Source organism: Heloderma suspectum, chromosome 2, assembly GCF_057233095.1.
Source record: "Heloderma suspectum isolate Gila_16-S chromosome 2, 16-S_ref, whole genome shotgun sequence".
In the NCBI taxonomy this organism is placed as follows: domain Eukaryota; kingdom Metazoa; phylum Chordata; class Lepidosauria; order Squamata; family Helodermatidae; genus Heloderma; species Heloderma suspectum.
Window position 1 is genome coordinate 284,693,769 of NC_139459.1, and position 21,956 is coordinate 284,715,724.

At 45.9% G+C, this 21,956-nt stretch overlaps 2 protein-coding genes across 2 annotated transcripts in view; one reads left to right on the forward strand and one right to left on the reverse strand.

The window, feature by feature from the left end:
* Window positions 1-872: 872 nt before the first annotated feature.
* The window catches only part of PARP3 (poly(ADP-ribose) polymerase family member 3), a 30,213-nt gene continuing 9,129 nt past the window's right edge, over window positions 873-21,956 (forward strand). Inside the window, exons 1-5 of the mRNA XM_084839690.1 lie at window positions 873-986; window positions 6,661-6,932; window positions 9,982-10,107; window positions 20,499-20,690; window positions 21,768-21,903. Coding sequence (XP_084695816.1) covers window positions 6,732-6,932; window positions 9,982-10,107; window positions 20,499-20,690; window positions 21,768-21,903 — 655 coding nt within the window. The 5' untranslated portion in view covers window positions 873-986; window positions 6,661-6,731. The remainder of the gene's footprint in view (window positions 987-6,660; window positions 6,933-9,981; window positions 10,108-20,498; window positions 20,691-21,767; window positions 21,904-21,956) is intronic.
* PCBP4 (poly(rC) binding protein 4) overlaps window positions 16,535-21,956 on the reverse strand; it is a 104,838-nt gene continuing 99,416 nt past the window's right edge. Inside the window, exon 13 of the mRNA XM_084839693.1 lies at window positions 16,535-16,732. Within this exon, the coding sequence (XP_084695819.1) occupies window positions 16,678-16,732 (55 nt within the window). The 3' untranslated portion in view covers window positions 16,535-16,677. The remainder of the gene's footprint in view (window positions 16,733-21,956) is intronic.

Below are 21,956 nucleotides of genomic sequence, written 5' to 3' on the forward strand. Positions count from 1 at the left end.
TGACTGTAGCCATGAAATTAAAAGACGCTTGCTCCTTGGGAGGAAAGCTATGGCAAACCTAGACAGCATAGTAAGAAGCAGAGACATCACCTTGCCGACAAAGGTCCGCATAATCAAAGCTATGGTTTTCCCAGTAGTAACGTATGGCTGTGAGAGCTGGACTACAAGGAAGGCTGAGCGCCGAAGAATTGATGCTTTCGAACTGTGGTGCTGGAGAAGACTCTTACGAGTTCCCTGGACTGCAAGGAGGTCAAATCAGTCCATCCTAAAGGAAATCAACCCTGACTGCTCATTGGAAGGACAGATACTGAAACTGAAGCTCCAATATTTTGGCCACCTAATGTGAAGAGAAAACTCCCTGGAAAAGACCCTGATGCTGGGAAAGACTGAAGGCGAAAGGAGAAGGGGACGGCAGAGGATGAGATGGCTAGATAGCATCGCCGATGCAATGAATATGGACTTGAGCACACTCCGGGAGAGAGCGCAGGACAGGAAGGCCTGGCGTGCTGTGGTCCATGGGGTCACGAAGAGTCGAACACGACTGAACAACAACGACTTCGGCACGCCTCTTCTCTCAGCTCAGGAGAAAAAGAGAGTATTGTGGTCGGGGCTGTGCTCCCGCTGCCCCCATTTAGTACCCTCCCCGCGTGCCTCCCATTTGGGCGCGGTGATCCGTGAGCGGATCCAGAGAGGAGATGCTGCTTGACCCCTTGTCTCCATGCTGCTTGCCGGTCGAGCTGTCCGACGCTCCCTTGACTGTGACAGCAGCTGGGGTGGATGTTCTGTGAAGGGTTAAAAGGGGATCGGCTGTAGCCGCTCCTCCTCCCAGAGCTGGTGGGTGGGACTTCTGTGTTCTTCGACTCCGCTCCGCCAGTCCTGTATAGGTGAGCCTTAAGGCCGGTGATCGTTGCTGCCCGTAGCAAAGAGTTCAGGAGTCCTCCCGAAGTCTGCTGTGGTGAATGGTCAACAGAGAGGCGCGCAATCACGTGAGTAGCTGCACCGGGCACCCATGCAAGACTAGTACAGCGGGGAGCGTGAACCTGAGCAGCTGATCTCTGCTCGTTCCCTGCCGCTGGGCTGCCTCCATCCCCGGAGGGGCGGGTTGCCGCTGCTGTACCGCAAGAAGGCCGAGGTCACCGGCGGGGGTGGGGGCGACGAGGGAGGCGGCGAAGCAGCGCTTGCTGTCCGATCCCGGCTTGTCCGAACTTGCCCGGCTGCCTCTTGCCCCTGCCTCTGTGACGAACCTCACAGCCCTGGGTGTGTTTGGTACTCGAGGCAGGGAGGCGGTGGGCTTGGGGAAACTGCTGCTGACTACTGCCCTTCCTTGTTTTCTGGTTTGTTTCCCAAGCGATCAGCAGTAAACCTGGAAAAGCACCTGGACTCAGTTCTTCCGGGACTGATTTCTAAACGAAGAGAGGCGTTGGCGACGTCCCCAGGCAACGTCGGGCTTTGGTAGCTTGATAAGAGGCGACCTGGGTTCCTCCTAAGGACCGAGACAGACATGACTTTAAATGCATGTCTAAGAACTATGTCTTCTTTCTCGCCTCCACTTTTCCTCTAGAGTAGGCGCAGGGCCCCGATCCGGCCTTAAAAGCCCCGCTCCCCCACGCTAGGGACCGGATGGTGGCCCCTGTGCCTACTCCAGAGCAAAAATGACAGACGGCCGAAGTCGAGTCTGTTTTGAGCTCTAAGCCGGAACCACTAATCCTGGAGAGGCTGTTCAACCCATCCCTGCTTTTCCAATGTACCAATGGCACCAATTATAAGCAAGCAAGCAAGCTCTCAGGGGACCATGTGTTTCCAGCTTTGCCCTTCCACAGGTGACTGAACAGGGCTTGCCAGGCATCCGTTGGAAATGCACTCCTTGATGAGGCTTGAAGACAGCCACTTACCTGGTTGCCTGTGGCAATCTCTATGCCATCAAGCGCAAGTTTCGCAAATTAGAAAAGCTTTGGTTCTCTTCTTTTACTTCTTCTACCACCATTCCTGAAGCTTTTGATGTACCACAACATTCATGTCAGTGTGCATTAATATTTTATTATGTTTATACTTCATTGTTGCATTTATTGTTTCAGTTATTTTATTGTCATTTTCGTTTTTTTGTGAAATGTAAACCATTGTAAACCATTTCACAAATTTTTGTGAACCGCCCAGAGAGCTTTGACTATTGGGCGGTATAGAAATGAAATAAATAAACCACCCCAAGGGCATTTGCCAGTTTAGTAGTATATCAGTTTAATAAATTAAATAAATCAATATGGGTTGGTGGGCTAGTAAAAACTCTTAAGAGTTGGTAACTTTTTGTGGAGTTATTTGCACGTCTTTAATGACTAGTTTTCAGATAGGTGGCCAAAATTGGCAATAGAAGGAGCCAATAGTAATGCTGGCCATGCATAACATGCGTGCATAACGTCTTATTTCTGGTTTCCCAAAGGCCATTGGTGCTCATTTTCCCCACCCCAGACCATTGGCTCTTTCCATCCATGGAATGTGTCAGGATTGTGCACATTCCATATATTTGTATGAAGGGCAGTATACAAATACAATAAAAATAATCCTTAGAGTGTGCATGCTTTACATTCTGCTGACCACAGGATCTTGCTAATCACTGCTTATGAAGTTCAGAAAGATTTTTCCCCAGATCAGAGCTAGATTTTTGGACTTCTTTAAACGTTTCTTTGCACTGGTGTAGTGCAGCCAGGGCTTGCAGGGATGCAGCGCTGGAACTTCGTTATTGGGAGCCGGACTGATAAAAATAAATGATAAAAAAATAAAAAATGATTTTAAAAAATGTCAATCAGTTTTTTAAAATTTAAGTCAGATTTTGAAATTTTCTTAAAACAGTCAGTAAAAACAAGAACCCAGGTCCAAGATATCATCATGAATACTAGACAACTTCTAATTATATTCTGTGAATATGTTTACAGCAGTTTATAGAGATCAGAGATAACCTGATCAGTCCTATTCTGTACTGCGGATGATGTACAGAAGTACATGCGCTCGCTTTGCCTCTCTCTAAGTGCAAAGATAGAGGCTGTCAATGAATGGAGAATTTGGAGAGATGGAGTAAATCTGAGCAAGGAGGAGGAGTCTAAATGCAAGGGATAGAGGAGGGGGATAGAAAGTGAAACCAAGAGCCAACAGAATGTACTCCAGCAGTCTTGACTAAACTTCTGCTGCATGTATCCTCCGCTGTGTACCTACCTTCTAATGAAACCTACATTTCTGAATATGTATTAAGGTTATATTAAACAATAACATACTTCTACTAAAAATGATAAAGTAGAATCTTCCTTACTAGTGATTTAAATAATTAAAATTGAGTCCTTCAGAGGAGCAGTTTAAATCATGATTTCAGTCAATTTGATTTAGATCAAATCAACTCTGATTAGTATGGATGCTGATATCATCTCCCACTACCCCACCCCTCAGAATTCCTGGTTCCCTCTGAGCTGAGCTGCAATCTCACAGGGGGGGGGGTAAATTTTCCCAGCAGCAATATATTGTTCCTTGTTATAGTGTAACGTATTTTGCCTTTAGAAAAGATCTGCCCTGAGCAGATGAAAACTCACAGAAGTGGTTTGCTGATAAGGATCAGCACAGCTGCCTGAAATTTTGAGCGCCCCTTGGGGGGCTGTCATGAGGAGTGCCAGCGCTTCAAAATTTACCATTATGCCACTGGTGCCCTGGCTTGCTTGCTTAAGTAAGCTGTTCACTCTGCACATCCCTTTCTGGAGCAGAACTGCTGGCTTGCAGTGTACTACACAAGACAGTGTCATCTGGGCTGTATTGATTAATTTATGGAGCAGAGAGGTGCTGGTGGGTGGCTTTGCCTCATAGTGGGAGTTGATTTTGATCCCTTTAACTTCCATGACACTAAGCGGTAATATTAAAGAATAGGATTGTCTGCTCATTCTGAGGTGGATTTAAGGGGTGGTGGCAGTCTACCTGAGTAATTGTTTACCCCTGCCTGCACTGCAGGGAGCTTGGGCAACCCCCTCTCTCCCTTCACAGTTATCAAGGGCTACTAGTCATGATTGCGATAGACTACCTCCAGGATCAGAGACAGTGAATGCCAGTTGCTGGGGAGCAACAGTGGGCGAGGGCTATTGACCTCATGTCCTGCTTGTGGGCTTCCCGTTGGGGCATCTGGTTGGCCACTGTGGAAACAGAATACTGGTCCAGATAGGACTTTTGGCTGATCCATCACTTCCTTTCTTACATTCAAATGTTCTAGTTGTTGGCAACCCTATGGGCGATGAGAAACATAACACATTCCTTGAAACAAATTACAGACTAAGGGTCCGGCTTTCCTGAGGCTGATTTGGTTCTCTTTCCAAACTGGTAGAGAAGAAAGTTGGGAAGACATCCAGAAGGAATTTGCAATAATAATTTTTAAAAGATCTGCTTTCCAAAGAATAAAGGAGCAAACGGAGCATCTAGGAAGGAGAGTGTTTGGGACCATGGGTGCTTCCAGATAGAGGGCTCCTAGCACTACCAATCAAAAGGCATTTTGCAACTATTCTTTTTCTCAACTTTTTTTTTCTGGTAAGAAAAAAAGATGGAAGATGCAGTAGGAAAACATGTGAGGGTTACAAATTGAAAGCAGCGGCATCTGAAAAATTCGGTGAATGAGACAGGGCAATTGCACAATAAAAAGTCTCATCTGGAAACACCCCATGTATGACTTGGAGGCATAATTACGAGTCAGCCATGAAAAGGGCATTTGGCTGTGGGTGCTACAGTAGTTGGGCTGTTTGCCTAGGATGTGGTTTGGGGGCTTCAGTCCTCTGGTCTAGGATTAGATTAAAGACAGCATGTTTGAATAGACAGACATTCAGCAAAACTGGTTCCTTACGGAATCTGTCAAAGCTGTGTTAAAACCATGTATGAACGTGCCTGGTTTGATTGAAGCCAAACTGGCAAGAGAATGAGAAACACATAGGACTGGAACTCTGTTTTCAAATGCTGGACTGTAGGTTTCAAATATGGATCCTCGAGAGGGAGAGAGAGAGAGAGAGAAGGGGGTGGGAAGGAAGGAAGGACTAGTTTAGTTAGAGACATTAGCCAGCTGCTTTATTTACCACAGATTCGTCAGGAACATACCCACAAACTAATTTCTCTCCCTTCTCAGAGCCACTGGCATTGCCATTCACAGGGTTAGTTTGGGCTTGTTTCTTAACACATCAGCTTTGTATGTTCCCTTATATTTTTTCTTCATCTCTATGAAATGTTTGCTAGATTCTCATGTGGGAATGACATCTAAATAAGGCAGGAAAGGAGGGCAGGGCTGTACTGTCCTAACAGTGGCTTATCTGGGGTCTCAGCTCTTATAACACCCAGTCTCCCATGCCCTAAGATGTGCTATGGCCACTAAATCAGTCTTTCTGAAAGTCTGCAGTTCTCTAAAGTATCTATTGAGGAATCAGACCAGTTGACACAGGAACTATTCAAGTATTTGGCACAATATAGCCTATTTGCTGCTATGCCATAACCCCTACCCTACCTATCTACCAACCAGCAGAATGTTGCCTTTGTTGCAGACCTCTCTGTCATGGATCAAGACTCTGAACCCTCATCCTCAGAGGATCCCAACTCTTTGTCCTCAGATGAAGAGGCTTCAGAGTTAATGAGAGAGGACTCGGCCAAGGACAGGCATCACAACGCTTCCATCTGCCCAGGACCCAATTCTCCAGAAAGATCCCAGGTGTTGGCTCCTCTGCATCCAGAGGAGGTTGTGTTACTGTCTTCAAACTCTAAGGACTTGGGCCACCAGGACACTAGTATGCCACAGCCATTCTCACATCATTGCAGCCTGAGATTGCTAAAACAGGCGAGGCCCCTTTAAGAGATTAACCCTAAATCAGTATGAATGTGGGGCCAAGCAGCCTACAGTCAGTTACACTGTTATTTAAGCCTTGCTCTGCTCCTTATTGGAGCAACATACAAACAAGCCTGTCCGGCTTCCAGCCCCAGCACCACTCAGAGCGTTCCATGTGACTGTTCTATTTCTGTTCCTGAAGCCTTGCTGAAAATAACAAATCCACAGGTGAACCCTGAAACCCAGGCCGCACCAGTGCCTAAACAACCCTAAGTCCACATCACAGCAGAGGCAGAACACTCTCTTGTTTGACATTAGCCCTCTTCTGGCATTAGAAAGCTCTGTGCGCTAAATACATGAGTAGGGGGAGCGCCCTGCCCCTGTCCATCCCTGTTTTCATCACCCTCTATATGTGGAGAGCTTTCTGAAGGGGGAAGATGCTTGTGTCAGCGGAGGCTTGCCATGTGATTTTGAACACGGATTTTCCAGCATTTGAAACCACGTAGAGAGCCTCTATGGAAACAGGGGGCACTTTTCTTATCAGAAAGTCACCCTCCATATGTAGAGATCAATGGAAATGATGACAGGGGGGTGGGGTTAGTGCACTCTCCCTCCATGAGGGTTTCCTGTACACAGTTTCTGGACACCGGAAATGGTCTATTCTTCCAAAAAATATTTCTAGCAGTCAGGCCCTCCCTTAGTGCCCTCTTCAACCAAGCCACTGAGGTCCCCCTCATCATTTAGGAATTGGAGCTTTTAGAGACCTACTCATTCTCTTGAGCTTCAAGTATGTATGTGCAAAGAATTAAGTTGTCTAATTTTTAAAATTTATTTGGCAGTTGCCTGAAAGAAGAGAATTCATCAGCCGTCCGACTCTTTTGGGAAACAGATCGAGACTCCTGAGGGAACCATGCCCCCAAAGCGCAAGGCCCCTGCCCAAACCCAGGCAGTGGTCAAAGGCAAGAAGGTTAAAGAGGAGCCAGAGCTACAGCCTGAACTGGAGGAAGACAGTTTCCGCTCCACCATGGCAGCACTGAAGGCAGCTCCGAAGGAGAAGCTCAAGGCCAAAATTGATTCTGCCTGTCAGCTGAGTAATGCTAAAGGTGCCAAGGTGAGAGGGAAGCTCTGGCTGAAGCACTTACAGATGCCGTGTCTCTGTTGAGCACTATAAAGTAGCCTACACCAACCTGGCCTACACCAGATGTTCTAGATTACAACTCCCTTCATCTCTGACCATTGGCCATGCTGGCTCAGGCTAATGGGAATTGTAGGCCAAAACATCTGGAGAGACCACAGTTGGAGAACATTGCCCTAGCCCAGAGGTGCAGAACCTAAGGCCTGCAGTGCCAAATCCAGCCCACCAGGGTTCTCCAGATGGCCACACCCCCTTTCCCCCAAGTACGGATCATTTGGTGGCTTCCCAGCGTTTGTGCATTTCCCCCCATTCTAAAGGGTTGGAATGCCAAAGACTTAGTTATTGGCAATAAGAGCTTTCATGTACAATGTGCTGTTCTATTTTCTGTGTTGGGCTGCACGCCATTTGCCTCCGGCCCTGCCCACCACTGGAATGTGGCCCCAGACAGCTTCTCCGAAATCGAATCCAGCCTTCGAGCCGGACGAGGTTCCCCGCCCCTGGTGCAGAGGACAGGGCCCATTCCCCATGCCATCTGGTCCTGGAATGGGAGGATGTAACACGAAGGGGGATGACTGTCTCCTGAGCACTGGGAGGTGGGATGAAGCTTAAAGTACACGCCAAAGGGGTGTCTCCACCAGTGATGTACTCCAAGCTGGCTGCGTGTGGAGGTCATCATCCAGCAGCCACCCTGGAGCTTATCACGGGAAAAACAGATTTCCTGAGACTACTTAAAGTCTGATTCTTTTCCTTAAGTTGGGCTCTCCCCAACATAGTTGCTGTGTGCCCCAACCCCTGTATTGACCTCGGGTATGCTAGCCCTGCCCAGGAGTGTGCCTTTCACTGTGACCCCAGTTAAGGGGTGTTTCCTGTCCCTGCACAAACCGACTAGTGTCTCCTCAGGAGTAACTCTCGCTGTGCTCAGTGAGGCTTGTCCCCTGAATTCCCACATCAGAATTTACAGAGATCCCCCTCAATTGAAATGGCACAGTTTAAAGCACATTCCCTAAATGCGCTAAAGCGTGATCTGGAGGCTCTGATTCTCCGATGTTTGGTTTATTGCCTTACGAAGTAACTACTTCACAGCTTCGTTATAGGGATCCTGTGCAGTATTGGTTTGGTTAGAAAAGGGGCTGGTTTCCCATGCCTGTGTTCTCCCCGCCACTCCTTCTCAGCACAAGCATATGTCTGCTCTGAAGTAACTCCCATTGTGCTCAATGAGGCTTGCTCCTGAAATGCAGGTGCATCTGGACTTCCAGGGGAAAGGAGAAAGGGGGGAAGCCTCTCTTATTGGTTGAGCAGCTCCTGCCAATCAGATGACATTCACTCCAACCCCCACCAGGAAGTATGTTCAGTGAAGCAATTTTTACTGGTGTGGAGCACTCCCTCATGGAGCCCTGCGTGGACTAAATAGCAGCAAAGCTGATTCCTTTTTTTGAAAATTCCAGTACTCTTCCATTCGCTTCTCCTTCTGTTGTCATGGAGACATGGTCCCAATCTTCAGGCTTTCCTCTTCCTGAAGCTTTTTCGATTGAGTGCTTTTGCCTTTTCTTTACAGGGCTGCTTGTCTCAGTCACGTGTGATCGGTATAGAAGAGTGGGAAACTGACCGAGCCAAGTGTCTTTTTTTCCCCCCGCTACCAGAGCGTTGTTAGTTAACAGGAATTTCCTGGCACAGGCTGAGCAGTGTTCCTTCCTTCAGGAAACCTTCAGCCAAGCAGACCTCCACGTAGATCCTGTTAGCTAATACTGCTACTACTCGGGAGGGCTATTGGAGATTCCAACCTGAATGGGAATTTATCCTTTTGGATTCTGTCATGGACTCCATTAGTTGCCCCATTGACCAAGTGCTGGGAATTCCTCTCTTAGGGCACATAATAATTATTATTATTATTATTATTATTATTATTATTATGTATTGTATTTTTCTTTAATTATTAGCCACTTTTCAAGGATGTGGTGTTCTCAAGGCAGCATACAACAAAAAACAATACAAACCTATTAATAACATCATACTAAATATAAACAATTTTAAATAAAACCAGTTCTAATAGAACAATACCAACACATTTAATAAAACCAGTTTCAATTTCAAAATATCCATCAGCTGTGTTAACATAAGCATTTTGAATTAAAAGCCAGGAAGAACAGGAGAGTTTTTAAAATCCTTTTTATAGCAGCCACAGATTGGGCCAGCCATCTCTCCCGTCGGAGGGAATTCCATTGGGTAGGGGCCACTGTTGAGAAGGCCCTCTCTCTGGTGCCTGCCAACTTTTTTTATCTTGGTGGCGGACCAGTGAGCAGGGCCTCCAAAGATTATCTTAGAACGTGGGCAGGTACATATGGCTGTAGGTGGAACTTCAAATAACCGGGACCCAAGACGTTAGGGCTTTTAAAGGTCAAAACCAGCACTTTGAATTGGGCCCAGAAATGCACTGGCACGAGATTGGTATAATGTGATCTGACTGTCTAACCCCAATGAGGACTCGAGTGGCCGTGTTCTATACCAGCTGAAGTTTCTGGGTTATCTTCAAAGGCAGCCCTACATAGAGTGCCTGGGATTCCAGCCCAGCCCTCCAGGGTTCCCCATATGCCCCGCCCCTTCCCCTGGCCATTCCCCCTTCCCTTGGCCCCACCCCTTCCCCCCGGCTGCCAATCATTTGGTGTTTTCCTGGCTTTTGCATGGTTGAAATGCTTCTCCCATGACTTAGTTACTGGCACTAAGACCTTTAAGTGGAAATATGCTGTATTCGGAGTATCTTGGCCTGCCCCCTTTTGCCTTCAGCCCCGCCCACCACTGTAGTATGTCCCCAAGACCCTCTCCGAAATGGAATTTGGCTCTTGTGCTGAAAGGAGTTCAACACCCTTGCTCTGTGCCATCCAGTGGATCCACATCTGGACAGGTAGATGGACTCTGTTCATTTGGCCAATGTGATATCCCCCTCTGGCATAAATACAGAGATTGTTGGTGTTAGATGAAGTACACTGATGTTCCCTGAGTACAGTTAGTTCCTCTGTTGTGATTTTAGATTCATGAGGACTACGACTGCATGCTGAACCAAACCAACATTGGCAACAACAACAACAAGTTTTACATCATCCAACTCATAGAGTATAATGGGGACTTCAGCTGCTGGAACCGCTGGGGCCGTGTGGTGAGTATCTTGCCCACGATGCAGCCACTGTGGCTGAAGAGCAGGTGTTTCTTTTCTCATAATCCAGGGCATGGTCAGCATCTCTCTAAGATGGCTGCTGGCAGACATGGTTAACCACAGCCATGGCCAGTGATGCTTCCCTCATATAGTTGCTAAAATCTTAGCCATCATAAAGTAAATCTTTCTTTCCTTCAATACTGTTTCCCAGACTACAGTTTGCAGAGCCATAATGCACGCAGGACCTGAGGAACTGCTAGCTAGCAGTGTTTCCTAGTCATATTTATTGCTAAATATTCCTTATGGTGGTTGAGGGATGTGGGGTGATGGGCCCAGCACAAAGAATGGCAGAAAAACTGCTCTCCTGGGGGAGTACTGAGGGCCAAAACAGACATTACTTTTATTCCATATCTAGCAGCTTTTTGTCATGTTTACCGTAGAGTAGGCACAGAGCCCCCTGTCCAGATCTTAAAAGCCCTCCTACCCCCACACTAGGGTACCAATCTGGATATGGGGCCCTGTGCCTACTCTAGAGTAAAAAAACCCCAAAGACATAGAGAAATCCAACAAGCAGGAATTGGGGCCAAAGAAAAGAGTGGGTTCGTATACATCAGGGTCCACAACCCACATGCAGCCCTGAGGTGCATGTGCCCCCCAAGGCCTTCACAGTCGCCCGTCCAATGGGACTGGCCTTCTCTCTACTCCCTCCCCAATCCTGATACAGATATCTTGCTGTTGCTAAAAGCAAGGAAAAAGCCATCTATATCAGTATCACTGGTGCGCTTACGAGCGCAAGTGTGTGCACACGCATATGTGTGTAGCCTCCTATCCCCAAGCAGCAGCCTTTGGGGCTGAAAAGGTTGTGCACCCCTGATATACATACGCAAGTCAGAACCCATCCTCTTGGTTCCATCCACTTAACCCCAGGCGCTAGTGTGCAGCTTAAATGGATGTTAAGCCATCAGGCTCTTGCGCTTAAGCAAACTGACAAGGGTGTAAACACATTAACCTTGGATATGCTTGCTAGTAGGTTTGTGGATTCTCGCTTTGCGAAGCCTGCAGCTGTCTGTATATCAGACACAGAGTCTTTCAAGTGTCACGGATAATGGTTCCCCCAAATAATTGCCCCAGAACAATGTGTTCCCACTTCAGGGTGATAGATTTATAGCCACAGTATGCAAACCTCCTGCACTTTCACTTCTGCACATACATTGCTGAAGAAAATAGGTCATAGATTGCTCCTAGTTAGCTGACTGCTAATGAAATCCAACACATTTGCCCTGGTTTATATCAATGCAAAATATTTTAAAAGTAATAAGTGGAACACAGAATAGCAGTAGTTGGTATACAAATATCAAAAAAGGAAGGCACATTCTTACCGCTGCCCAGGTAACGGCACATGTTTTTCTCTGACTCCCTGTGAAAGGCAGTCACATAGACAATCATACTGACAGATGGTACAGATAAACTTGGATATTTATTCAGAGGATTTCTTCTCAGGAGAATCCAGATGAGGCCAGTATTGGCTATTTCTTGTAGACATTTGCAATGGATTTGGATTATTGTGATTTGGATTATTGCAATGGCCCTACCTAATGGGGCGAGGCAGATAGATACGAGAGAGAGGGCCTTTTCAGTGGTGGCACCCCATTTGTGGAATGCCCCCCTAGAGAACCTCGGCTGACACCTGTGTTATGGTCCTTTGGTGCCAAGTGAAGACCTTTTTCTTCTCCCTGGAATTTTAAGAATGGTTTGGATGTTTTTAGATCTTTGCACTGTTGTGTTTTTGTGCTGGTTTTGCTTTGATTTTCTTTTGTGCTGCCTTGGTTTTGCCCCACTGCTGGTTTTATTTTGGGCTGTTTTAGCATCATTATTTTATTATGCTTTTGTGTATTACATTTTTAATTTTAATTTACTTGTACTGCACTTAGAGAAGTTGGGTTATTGGGTGGTCTAAGAGTGTAAATAAATAAATAAACAAACAGTGTACTTGACAGAAACTCCAGATTCAGCATTTTGTAACTTTTTTCTCACAGGCTAGTGCTCAATTTAAGGTTCGACTCAGGACAGCCAGATCTAGGAATTACAATCCTTTGATATCAAATATAACACAAATATATAGAGACAACAGCTGTCCCAGAAAGATTGGCTTAACTCCAACATTAATGGGGTAGGAAAGCAGATGCCTTATTTCTGAACCTTTAGATCAGGGGTGGGCAATTTGTGAGCCCCCAGATGTTTTGGGCTACAGCTCACCACCTTGAGAGGGTGCCACCCTTAGAGGCAGCCTAAAAATAATTCTAGATAGATGATCCTTCAGCATTGGCTACTCTACAGCTGATTTTTTAATTTTTTAAAATTTATTTATTAAATGTATTAATCGCCCATCTGGCTGGTCACCCAGCCACTCTGGGCGATGTACAAAGTGTATAATAAAACAGTTTGAAACAATAAAATTATGCCTGCCTGAACAACCACGTTTTTAATGCACAGCAGAAGCTCATTAAAGAGGGGGCATGGTGGAGTTCCCTAGGGAGGGAGTTCCACAGAGTGGGGGCCACCACCCACCACAGAGAAGGCCCTCTCCCTCGTCCTCACCAGTCTAGCTGTCCTGGCTGATGGGACATAGAGAAGGCCATCCAAGGCTGATCTTGTTAAGCAGCCTGTCTGGTGTTGCTGGAGGCGCTCCTTAAGATAGGCTGGGCCGGAACCATATAGGGTTTTAAAGGTCAAAACCAACACCTTGAATTTGGCCCGGAAAACAACTGGTAACCAGTGTAACTCCTTCAGCACTGGGGTGATGTGATCTTGCCCGTGGAAGTTGTAGGCCACAACCTCTGGAGGGCCACAGGTTGTCCATGCCTGCTTTAGATAATAAAATCATACCTTGTAAATGTGGTACCAAATTGTTCTTTGCAACCATGAGAAAAATATACTTGCAAACTGGGATCCTTTCAAAATTACCAAGATCTCACATCAGCTGTTGGTAGCCATACAATGATCACGTGCGAGCTTTTCCCTCCTCTTCTGCCCCAGAAATCCAAAGGTTTGTATCCCCCTAAACCGGACCCACAAAACAGATAGGGAATTGTATGTCCTTCCAAATAAGGGACCTGGACTTGGCCCTGTTCTTTGCCCAATGCTGCTCTCTTGCCAGAGTTTCCTATATAAGCTCTCTCTAAGCCCTGTTGCTTGGTTATGCGCCACTTTTATCTTGACATTTGAAGGAAACAAAAGTTTATACTCATGGCCGCATTCCGCCTGCTTCTCTGCTGATGGCTGAATTAGTCTGGTTGGAAGCCCTTTGTGTTTAATTCCTTTAATTCCAAGGAGAACACCTAAATTCAAGCTGTTCTTGTTCGGCTGGATTACCGGAATCTACCCCACATGCTGTCTTGTGGGAGGGACTTCTAATATGAAATGCTTTTCTGTGTCACCCTGCAGAACCAAGCTGATCCTTCGCTAGCCCACAGTGGGGCACTTTGGGATTGTAGCTTGTGTCTGTCAGTTGTCTTTTTCTCCTCCAAGGCTCAAGTTTCATAAGGCTTTTATTTCCTGGAATACTTTGTCATAGCTTGGCAGGGACTCTGCGCTTGGAAAATCGGAATGTGTGTTGTACTGAGTCATCAGTCGTAAGATGCCCTTTTTTCTTTCACTAACTGAGATCACATGCGGTTTCCTCCCTTCAGGCTTTGTTTGCACACCAGACACACTCCTGCGCTGACCAGCTCATGGACACACATTCTCTCCCAACCCTTGGCTACTGCAGGTCAGCACCACACACTCTTTCCTCAGACCAGGGCAAGGGGCTGAAATTACCTGGTGGCTTTCTCTTAAGCAAGGGGCGGCTGACAGCAATAATAGATCGGTTGTAGCCAGGGCTGGCCCAAGATGTTCTGCTGCCTGAGGTGATGGACAAAATGCCCTCCCCCTCTGTGTACAGAAGTCAGCTGGACTGGCAGCTGGGTCTTGCTTCAGTGTTGCCTGCCTCTACCACATCTGAGGGCAGCAGCGGGGTAGCTGAGGGGGTGCAGGGCAGGTGTGATACACAGTTCTGCCCGCACAACACCCCCGCCTCACAGGAATTGCAGCCTGAGGCAGCTGCCTCACTTTCCCTAATAGCAGGGCCAGCCCTGGTTGCAACTCCATGGAAACTGGAAAATATTTTCCTTCGGTATACATGCATACTATTATGAAAGGAGTTGTAACATGAATCCAGAAATTATTCTGAGAAGGGGGACTTCCTGCAGTCTCCCACCTTTGGCATAGGGCTGAACTGGTTCCATGCATACCACTTCCCATGGTTTTTCGTGAAGGTAGCCATTACTTTTAGCTAAACAACATATTTTAAAAATGTGCGCTTCAGGCATAAGTGTCCCAAGCAAAACTCAGGGGGACTTAGGTTGCTTCCAGATAGGCAGCTGCTAGTGCTACCAATCAAAAGGCTTTGTGCGACTGTTCTGTCTCTTCCTCCTTAGCAGACTTTTTCTGGTAAGAAAAATGACAGACAAAGCGGTGGGAAAACATGGAAAGGTTGCAAATGGAAGACAGCAGGTGCTTCTAGACAGAAGTTTCCTAAAGTTGGGTTGTATAGCTCCACAGTTACTTTGAGATTCTCTTATTTATTATTACCTTTATATCCCACCTTTTTCCCCTCTTACCTCCTCTCCATGTTATCCTCACAACAACCCTGTGAGGTAGGTTAGGCTGAGAGTCAGTGACTGGCCCAAAGTCACCCAGTGAGCTTCACGGCCAAGTGAGGATTAGAACCCAGACCTCCAGAGTCCCAGCCCAACACTCTAACCACTACACCACACTGGCTCTCTCATGTCCTCTTCATCCCCGAGTCAGCAACTAGTTTACCTTGAGGGCTGCTGAGACGTGAGTGTGGAGTAGTGGGCAAGTGTCTCCTACACCACTCCCTGAAGCAGCCTGTTCCGTTTCCATGGATTCCACTTTCTCCTCTTTGGCCCCTTAGTTGGCCTTGGGACAGCACCACCGGGCCTCCCTCCTGAGGATGGATTTGGTCCAGGTGCCTCCAGTTGCTAATCTTTATTATACATTCAAAAAGGCTGACATGGGAATCTTGTGAAAGACTGAGAAACCCAGGGCAGTGAATGACAGTTTGACAAAAGCTTGAGGACTGTTTTAAATTATATTATATTGCAGCTGCTCCAATCCCTCCCTTAATGGGAAGCCTTTTTTAAAAAAAGCCCAACTCAATTGCTATGTTTGGATTGCAATATATCCTGGTGTTATATTATGCAATTTAATTTACATCACTTAGAGCTCATTTGCATGCCTTGTTTGTCCTTTCCTATGCTCCTCTGTTTTACATAAATTTTTATTTTTCTCTGTGCCAGCCCAGTATGAGTGGTAACTTATACTGTGCTGTTCTCAAGTGGGGTGTACTTGTCTTTCTCCTTGCTAGATCAATGTTACAACTCCTACCAGGTTTGCCATATCATGTTTTACTACAGGGATGGGGAACGTGAGGTCCTCGAGTCCAGGGGTCCCCAACCTTTTTGAACCTGTGGGGACATTTGGGAATTTGAGAAACTGTTGTGGGCACCCCCACAAAATGGCTGCCACTATGGATGTTGCTAGTCACATAATGGCTGCCACAAGGGCCTGGCTAGTCAAAAGTGAGCTAAAGAGGTGGCGGGAGAAGAGAAATAGTGAAGCTAGAGGCTGGGAGGGAGGGGGATAGAGGCTGGAGGCTAGAAAGGGAAAGCGAAAGCCTGCCCTAACATTTTCCAAGGTTTTTCTTAGAACAATTTTTTTGAAGGGGGCAGGGCGGGGAGAGCTTTGTGGGTGCCATTGGAGGTCTCCACAGAAGCCATGGTTCCCGTGGGCACCGCATTGGGAACCCCTGCTCTAGTCCAACATTGGCTGCAACTCCCATCATCATTCTCATAGATTCATAGAAGTGGCCCACAAGACCGAGTCCAACCCTCTGCTCAGTGCAGGAAGCCTGATTCCCAGGCGGTCTCCCATTCAAGTACTAACCAGGGTTGACCCTGCTTAGCTTCTGAGATCAGGCATATCCAGCTCTTTGCTCGCCATTGGCTATGCTGGCTAGGGCTGATGGGAGTTGTGGGCCAAAACATCAGGAGGGCCACAGGTTGCCCACCACTGGTATACAGGCTATGAGCCAATGCATAGAATAGTAGGGTTGGAAGGGGCCTACAAGGCATCAGCAAGATGGGGCTTTGAGTAGAGTTAGAAGGAAACAGCTTCTAAAGTGAATATTTGGAGGAAATCTTATGGGTACTGAGGCACATCCAGTTCAAGAGGACTCTTCCCTTATGAATAATTTGGGATAAAGTGAGGACCAACTGGAAGATGACATCAAGCATACAGAAAGGAAAGGTAGCTTTGACATATAAAAGCAGCTACAGTGTGGAAAAATAATTCATACCCAATATTTCAGATCATATGTATAATTACTTACATACACATGCTAAAAACCTGGAATAAAAAGGATATACAGTTATTGTGGGTTTATCACAAGCCTGGTGGGACAGTGCAAATCCATGGGAATGTTTTTACCTTGGTATGCAGTTGCTGATGTCAAAGACAGCTCAGATTCCAGTAGTTCGAAATCTTACAAGAAACAAATGCAGACCTGTAGAAATTCCAGAATTAGAGGAACACCGTCAGTTATCTGACTGAAACTTTTATGGTACTCTGGAGGTGCTAAAAAATCGGGGAAGCAGCAAAAATTGAAAATGTGATAATAAAAGTTAATTTCAACTATCCTTCAGGTCATTTATAGTGTGCCTTTAACAGTGCAATCCTATGCATGTCTACGCAGATGTAAATACCACAAAATTCAATAGGGCTTACTCCTAGGAAAGTGAGTATAGCAGAGGTGGGCAACTTCAGGGGTCTCAGATCCACTTTCTGCCCCCTGGACACACAACCCTGGACACACAACCCTGCGGGCTGCATTCCTGCCTCTGCCATCCAGCAGTGTGGCAGCAAAAACCGCTGGTGCTTTGCCACCAGAATTTAGCAGCAAACTGCTACAGAACCTTAGATAGGACAAATTTAGCTTGAAAACAAAATTAGCTTTAAAATTGCCATTCTCCCCCTCCAGCTGCAGAAGAGGATGGGGCTGCCCAGAAGGGGCTGGAGGTACCTGAGGCCCACAGACCATGTGTTGCCCACCCCTGAGGTATAGGATTGCAGCCTCAAATGCTTCATTTGTTCTTCGGTGTTTTTTGTAAAAGCCTCTCAGACATCCAGGTGATAAGTGTGTGTGCCTCCAGACCCCAGTAGCTAAGGATCCAAATTAAGTTTCCTGTCTGGAGGCACTTCTCATTTATTACAATTAATATTTGCTCAGACATCAAGCGAAACTCCTGTATAATCTACTTTACCCCCCCCCCCCTTCTTGATTTGAGTCTGCTTAATTGCTTGGCTTCATGTTTTGAAATGAATTTCAGCTGGGTTGCTAAAGGACTTTGAACTGCAAAGGATGTTGGCTTGTTCTTAGGCTCAGGACAACCCGTGAGGGATGACCAGGTCTTATGAGTGCTGCATGCTCAGAAAAACGGTGTTGGCAGTATAACCTTCAGCCAAACTGCCATATAAAGATATTCCGCCGCTGGGGTTTCCACCGTGGTGTCTGCAAGCACCTCTTTTGGCGCTTGCCAGGCTCGCTACCCCTCCTGATACTTGTTTTATTTGGTAAGATTTTTTAAAATAAAAGAATAATAACTGTGCGCTGTCATCCTGTAAAACGAAGTGCTGCCCTCCAGCGCCATCTTCATTTGGGTTCAAAAGAACTATTTTATGTTTTGAAGCTAGACCCCTACCTCTGCTATATACTTAGGTTCTTGGCAAGTTACTTTTCTTTTAGTCTCAGTTTGCTGTCTGGTAAATGAGTGTTTTGTGACTGGGTATGCCTACGATGGCAGCCATTTTATGAATGGGCAAGGCCCATTTTATGGCCCTTTTGGCAGCCGTTTTGTGAGAGCACCCATGACACTCTCAATATGTCAGTTGTGCCCACAGACCCAAAAAGGTTGGGGGACCCTGCTCTACTGGCTTGGCCTTTATGTGTAACTCAGAAGAGTGGACCTTCTGATAGGCCCAACTACTTAAAGGCTGACTTGGTGTTAAATAAAGAGGATGAGAACTAAACAAATCCATGCTCAGTGAGGAGAAGGGGATTAATGTGAGATTATTATGGAAATTAATGAATCTGAGGTGAAAGAGGATCACTCCGAAGCATGCTTACTAGGGAGTAAATCCCATTATTTCTGGCTAAACAATCATTGGACTGTGCAGTTAATGTATTCAAAACTTGGGTGGGGGCAACTAATCTCTATCCTAAAATATTAGAGGAGCTGGCAGAATGAATAGCAGGCCCCTAGGAATTATTTTTAAAATCAAATAACACTGGGAAGAATTGTTTGATGACAGAAGACTAGCAAACGTGCACTGAAGAAAGACCCACATGACTCACATTTGTACTCAAGTTATTTTTTATTTTTATACTTTGAAAATACAATTCAAATATATTTGCAAAAAAAGGGAATATAAATGACCCAGGTAAATACAGGCAGAAGCTTAACTTCAGTCACAGGAAAAAAGCCAGGAAAACAAAATGAGGGAAGAAAACAGCATATGCTGAAACCTTCCTCAACTTGTTGCCCTCTAGATGTCTTGGAGAACCACTCCCAGCATTGCTGACCATTGATTATGCTGGCAGGAGCTGATAGGAGTAGAAGTCCAAAACATCTGGTGGGCCCCAGGCTGGGGAAGGCTGGAATATGAGAATAATTGTTGCTTCACTGATGAAATAGAATCCGTTGAAGGCATCTCTACACATTTCTACACAGACTTGAGTCGCATTCTCACAAATATTTTTTCCCTGGGTTCCAGCCGATGGACAATGTGGTTCCATGGTGGTAAGGTGCAGAGTATCAGAATTGCTCTTTGTCCCCTCACACCAAGGAAGCAGTCAAAACCCTTGAACATTGCCTGGATTCAGTAATGGGCTGGATGAGGGTGAACAGGCTGAGGTTAAACCCAGACAAGATGGAGGTGCTGTTGGTCAGTAGAAAGCCTGACTCAGGGATTGGGATTCAGCCTGTTCTGGAAGGGGTTGTGCTCCCACCGGAGGATCAGGACCATAGCTTGGGAGTGCTCCTTGAACCTATGCTGTCCCTGGATCTTAAGGTGGCGGTGGTGTCAATGAGTGTGTTTGCACAATTGCAGTTGGTGTGCCAGTTTGAACCCTTCCTGAATAGGTCTGACTGCACAACAGCTATCCATGCCTTGCTTACATCATGTTTAGACTACTGCAATGTGCTCTGTGTGGGGCTAGTCCTGAAGAGTGTCTAGAAGCTTCAGCTGGAGTTAAATGTGGCAGCTAGGCTGCTAACCAGTACACAGTATCGGGACCATATTACCCCTGTTCTGAAAGATCTGCACTGGTTGCCAATTGCTTTCTGGGCGCAATTCAAGGTACTGGTTTTAATGACTTAGGACCTGACTATCAAAGGAGCCAGCTATCTTGCTATGAATCTGTCCAGGTATTAAGATCTGTAAGAGAGGCCTTTTGAGGATGCCATTATCCACAGAGGCCCATTTGTCAGACATGTCTGAAAGGGCTTTCTCCTGTATTACTCCAAAACTGGAATTTGCTCCCCCAAGAACTACAGTTGGTCCCCACTCTCTTAGATATTAGAAAGGGTGTAAAGATTCATCTTTTCAATTTAGCCTTTTAAAATGTCTAGTTTTAATGTTGTTGTTGTTATATTTATTTATATCCCACCTTTTTCCCAATACTGGGACTCAAGGCAGCTTTACAGTGTTAAAACTTATACAATTAAAATGTTTTTACCATTTTTAATACTCGTGTTTTTATTGTTTTACAGTTTACTTGTTTTAAATTGTTGGATACCACCTTGATAGCTTTTTAGCAGATAAGGTGATATATAAATGCTAACAATAGATAAATAAAATCTGGTTTAGGGACCATTTGCTATATTTAAAAAAATGTGGTTTCTGTGAGATCATCGTAATGCCTTCTCAAGTGGGGAATTGTAAGCTAGGGCTTGTAGCTGTCTACACGCCACCTCACAATACGGAAAGCAAGGGTAAAATCTAACATAAGTCCTACTTAGAGTAGACCCATTGAAATGAATGAGACTTGTTAATTGTGACTAGCTTAAATCCCATTCATTTCAGTAGGTCTACTCAAAGTGGGACTTAAGTTGGATTTTCTCCCAAGAATGTATTTGTCTGTAAGGCCGTCAGCAGCACCTTTTTACTCATTCTAGAAGTCCAAGAGGTGAGGTGTAAAAGGCAAAAGGAAGAAGACACAAAGTTTCAGTCTTTTTACTGATGCATCTTTAATTTCCTGCTGTTGCTTCCAGGGGGAAGTAGGACAGTCAAAACTCAGCAGCTTTCCTTCCTTGGAAGTTGCCAAGAAAGATTTTGAGAAGAAATTTCGAGATAAAACAAAGAACAGCTGGTCCGACCGGGAGAACTTCGTAGCTCATGATGGCAAGTACACCCTGATTGAGGTGCAACACGGGGGTGAAGAGGAGCGGGAAGTGACAGTGAAGGTAAATGGCCAAGGAATATGCTGGGAGCAAAGCACGCTATGGAGTGGCATCGCAAGCCCATTTAAAAGAGTAAAATCCACACCCACACCTAAATACAAACAATTTAATCTGATCTGTTCAAATTTAAGATACTTGCTTCATTGAATCCCATTACTAAAATGAAATTAACAGCACAATTCTATACATGTCTACTCAGAAACAAGGCCAGTTGAGTTCAGTGGGGCTTATTCCCTGTAAGTGCGTATAGGATTACAGCACAAGTTTCATTTTTAAAAATAATGTTGAATAATGATTGTTCATCCCAGTGCCTTTGCACTCAGTGGCCAGAACCATAGAAGCCAGGAGCAGATTCACTCCTTAATTAAGCAACTGAGTAGGTTACTGCCAGTTTGGTTTAATCTATGTCATAGATTAGATTAGATGTAAACATCTAAGTTAAAGTACTAGAGCCTTAAAAAAAAAAAAAAGCTGAACATTCAGGGAAAAGACCTCGAATATTCTTGAGAGAATCAGTTCCCTTGTGCACAAACCCTCACGCACCCAGAGACCAAGGACCATGGGAGGACGTATTTGAAGTGCCGGTTGGGTGGTCTCTGGGGATTACAGCAACAGGCACATCCGATGGGCAGAAAAGTGGCTGGCCTTGGATTATGTTGTCAGTTGAGGCCCTTGGATACTTGATCACTAGTCTGAACCTCAAGGAGAGAGTCAATCGTAGCTGTCCAGTCACAATGGAGGGCCCCAAATCTCCTCTTGGACTTGGAGGGCTCTTGCCTTTTGGTTATGACGTGATCACTACAGCAATCTTTTCTTGGGTCTCCTGCAATTTCGTAGAGCTTGGGGGTGGGGGGAGCACGCGTCAGGCAACTTGAGTCAGGGTTGGGGGAGTGAGTGGGACCCAGTGTGTACATGTGCGATCCTGTGCATGTTTACTCAGAAGTAACTCTTGTGTTCAAGGAGGCTTACTATCAGGTAAATGTGCCTGATACTGTGCATCTGAGGCTGCATCTTGCCTCATTAGAAGGAACTGAGTTGTATGTGAATCCAGACACGCACTGGTTGTTTTCTGTGCCCAAGGTGGACGCTGTAGATGGGGCGAAGCTGCTGAAGCAAAGGATACGGCCCTGCTCCTTGGACAAGGCCACCCAGGATCTGGTCTCACTTATCTTCAGCAATGACATGTTTAAGGAAGCCATGCAGACCATGAACATAGGTAAAGGGTGGAGAACATTGGTATGTATGGTTGTAACAGCATAAAGCCAAACC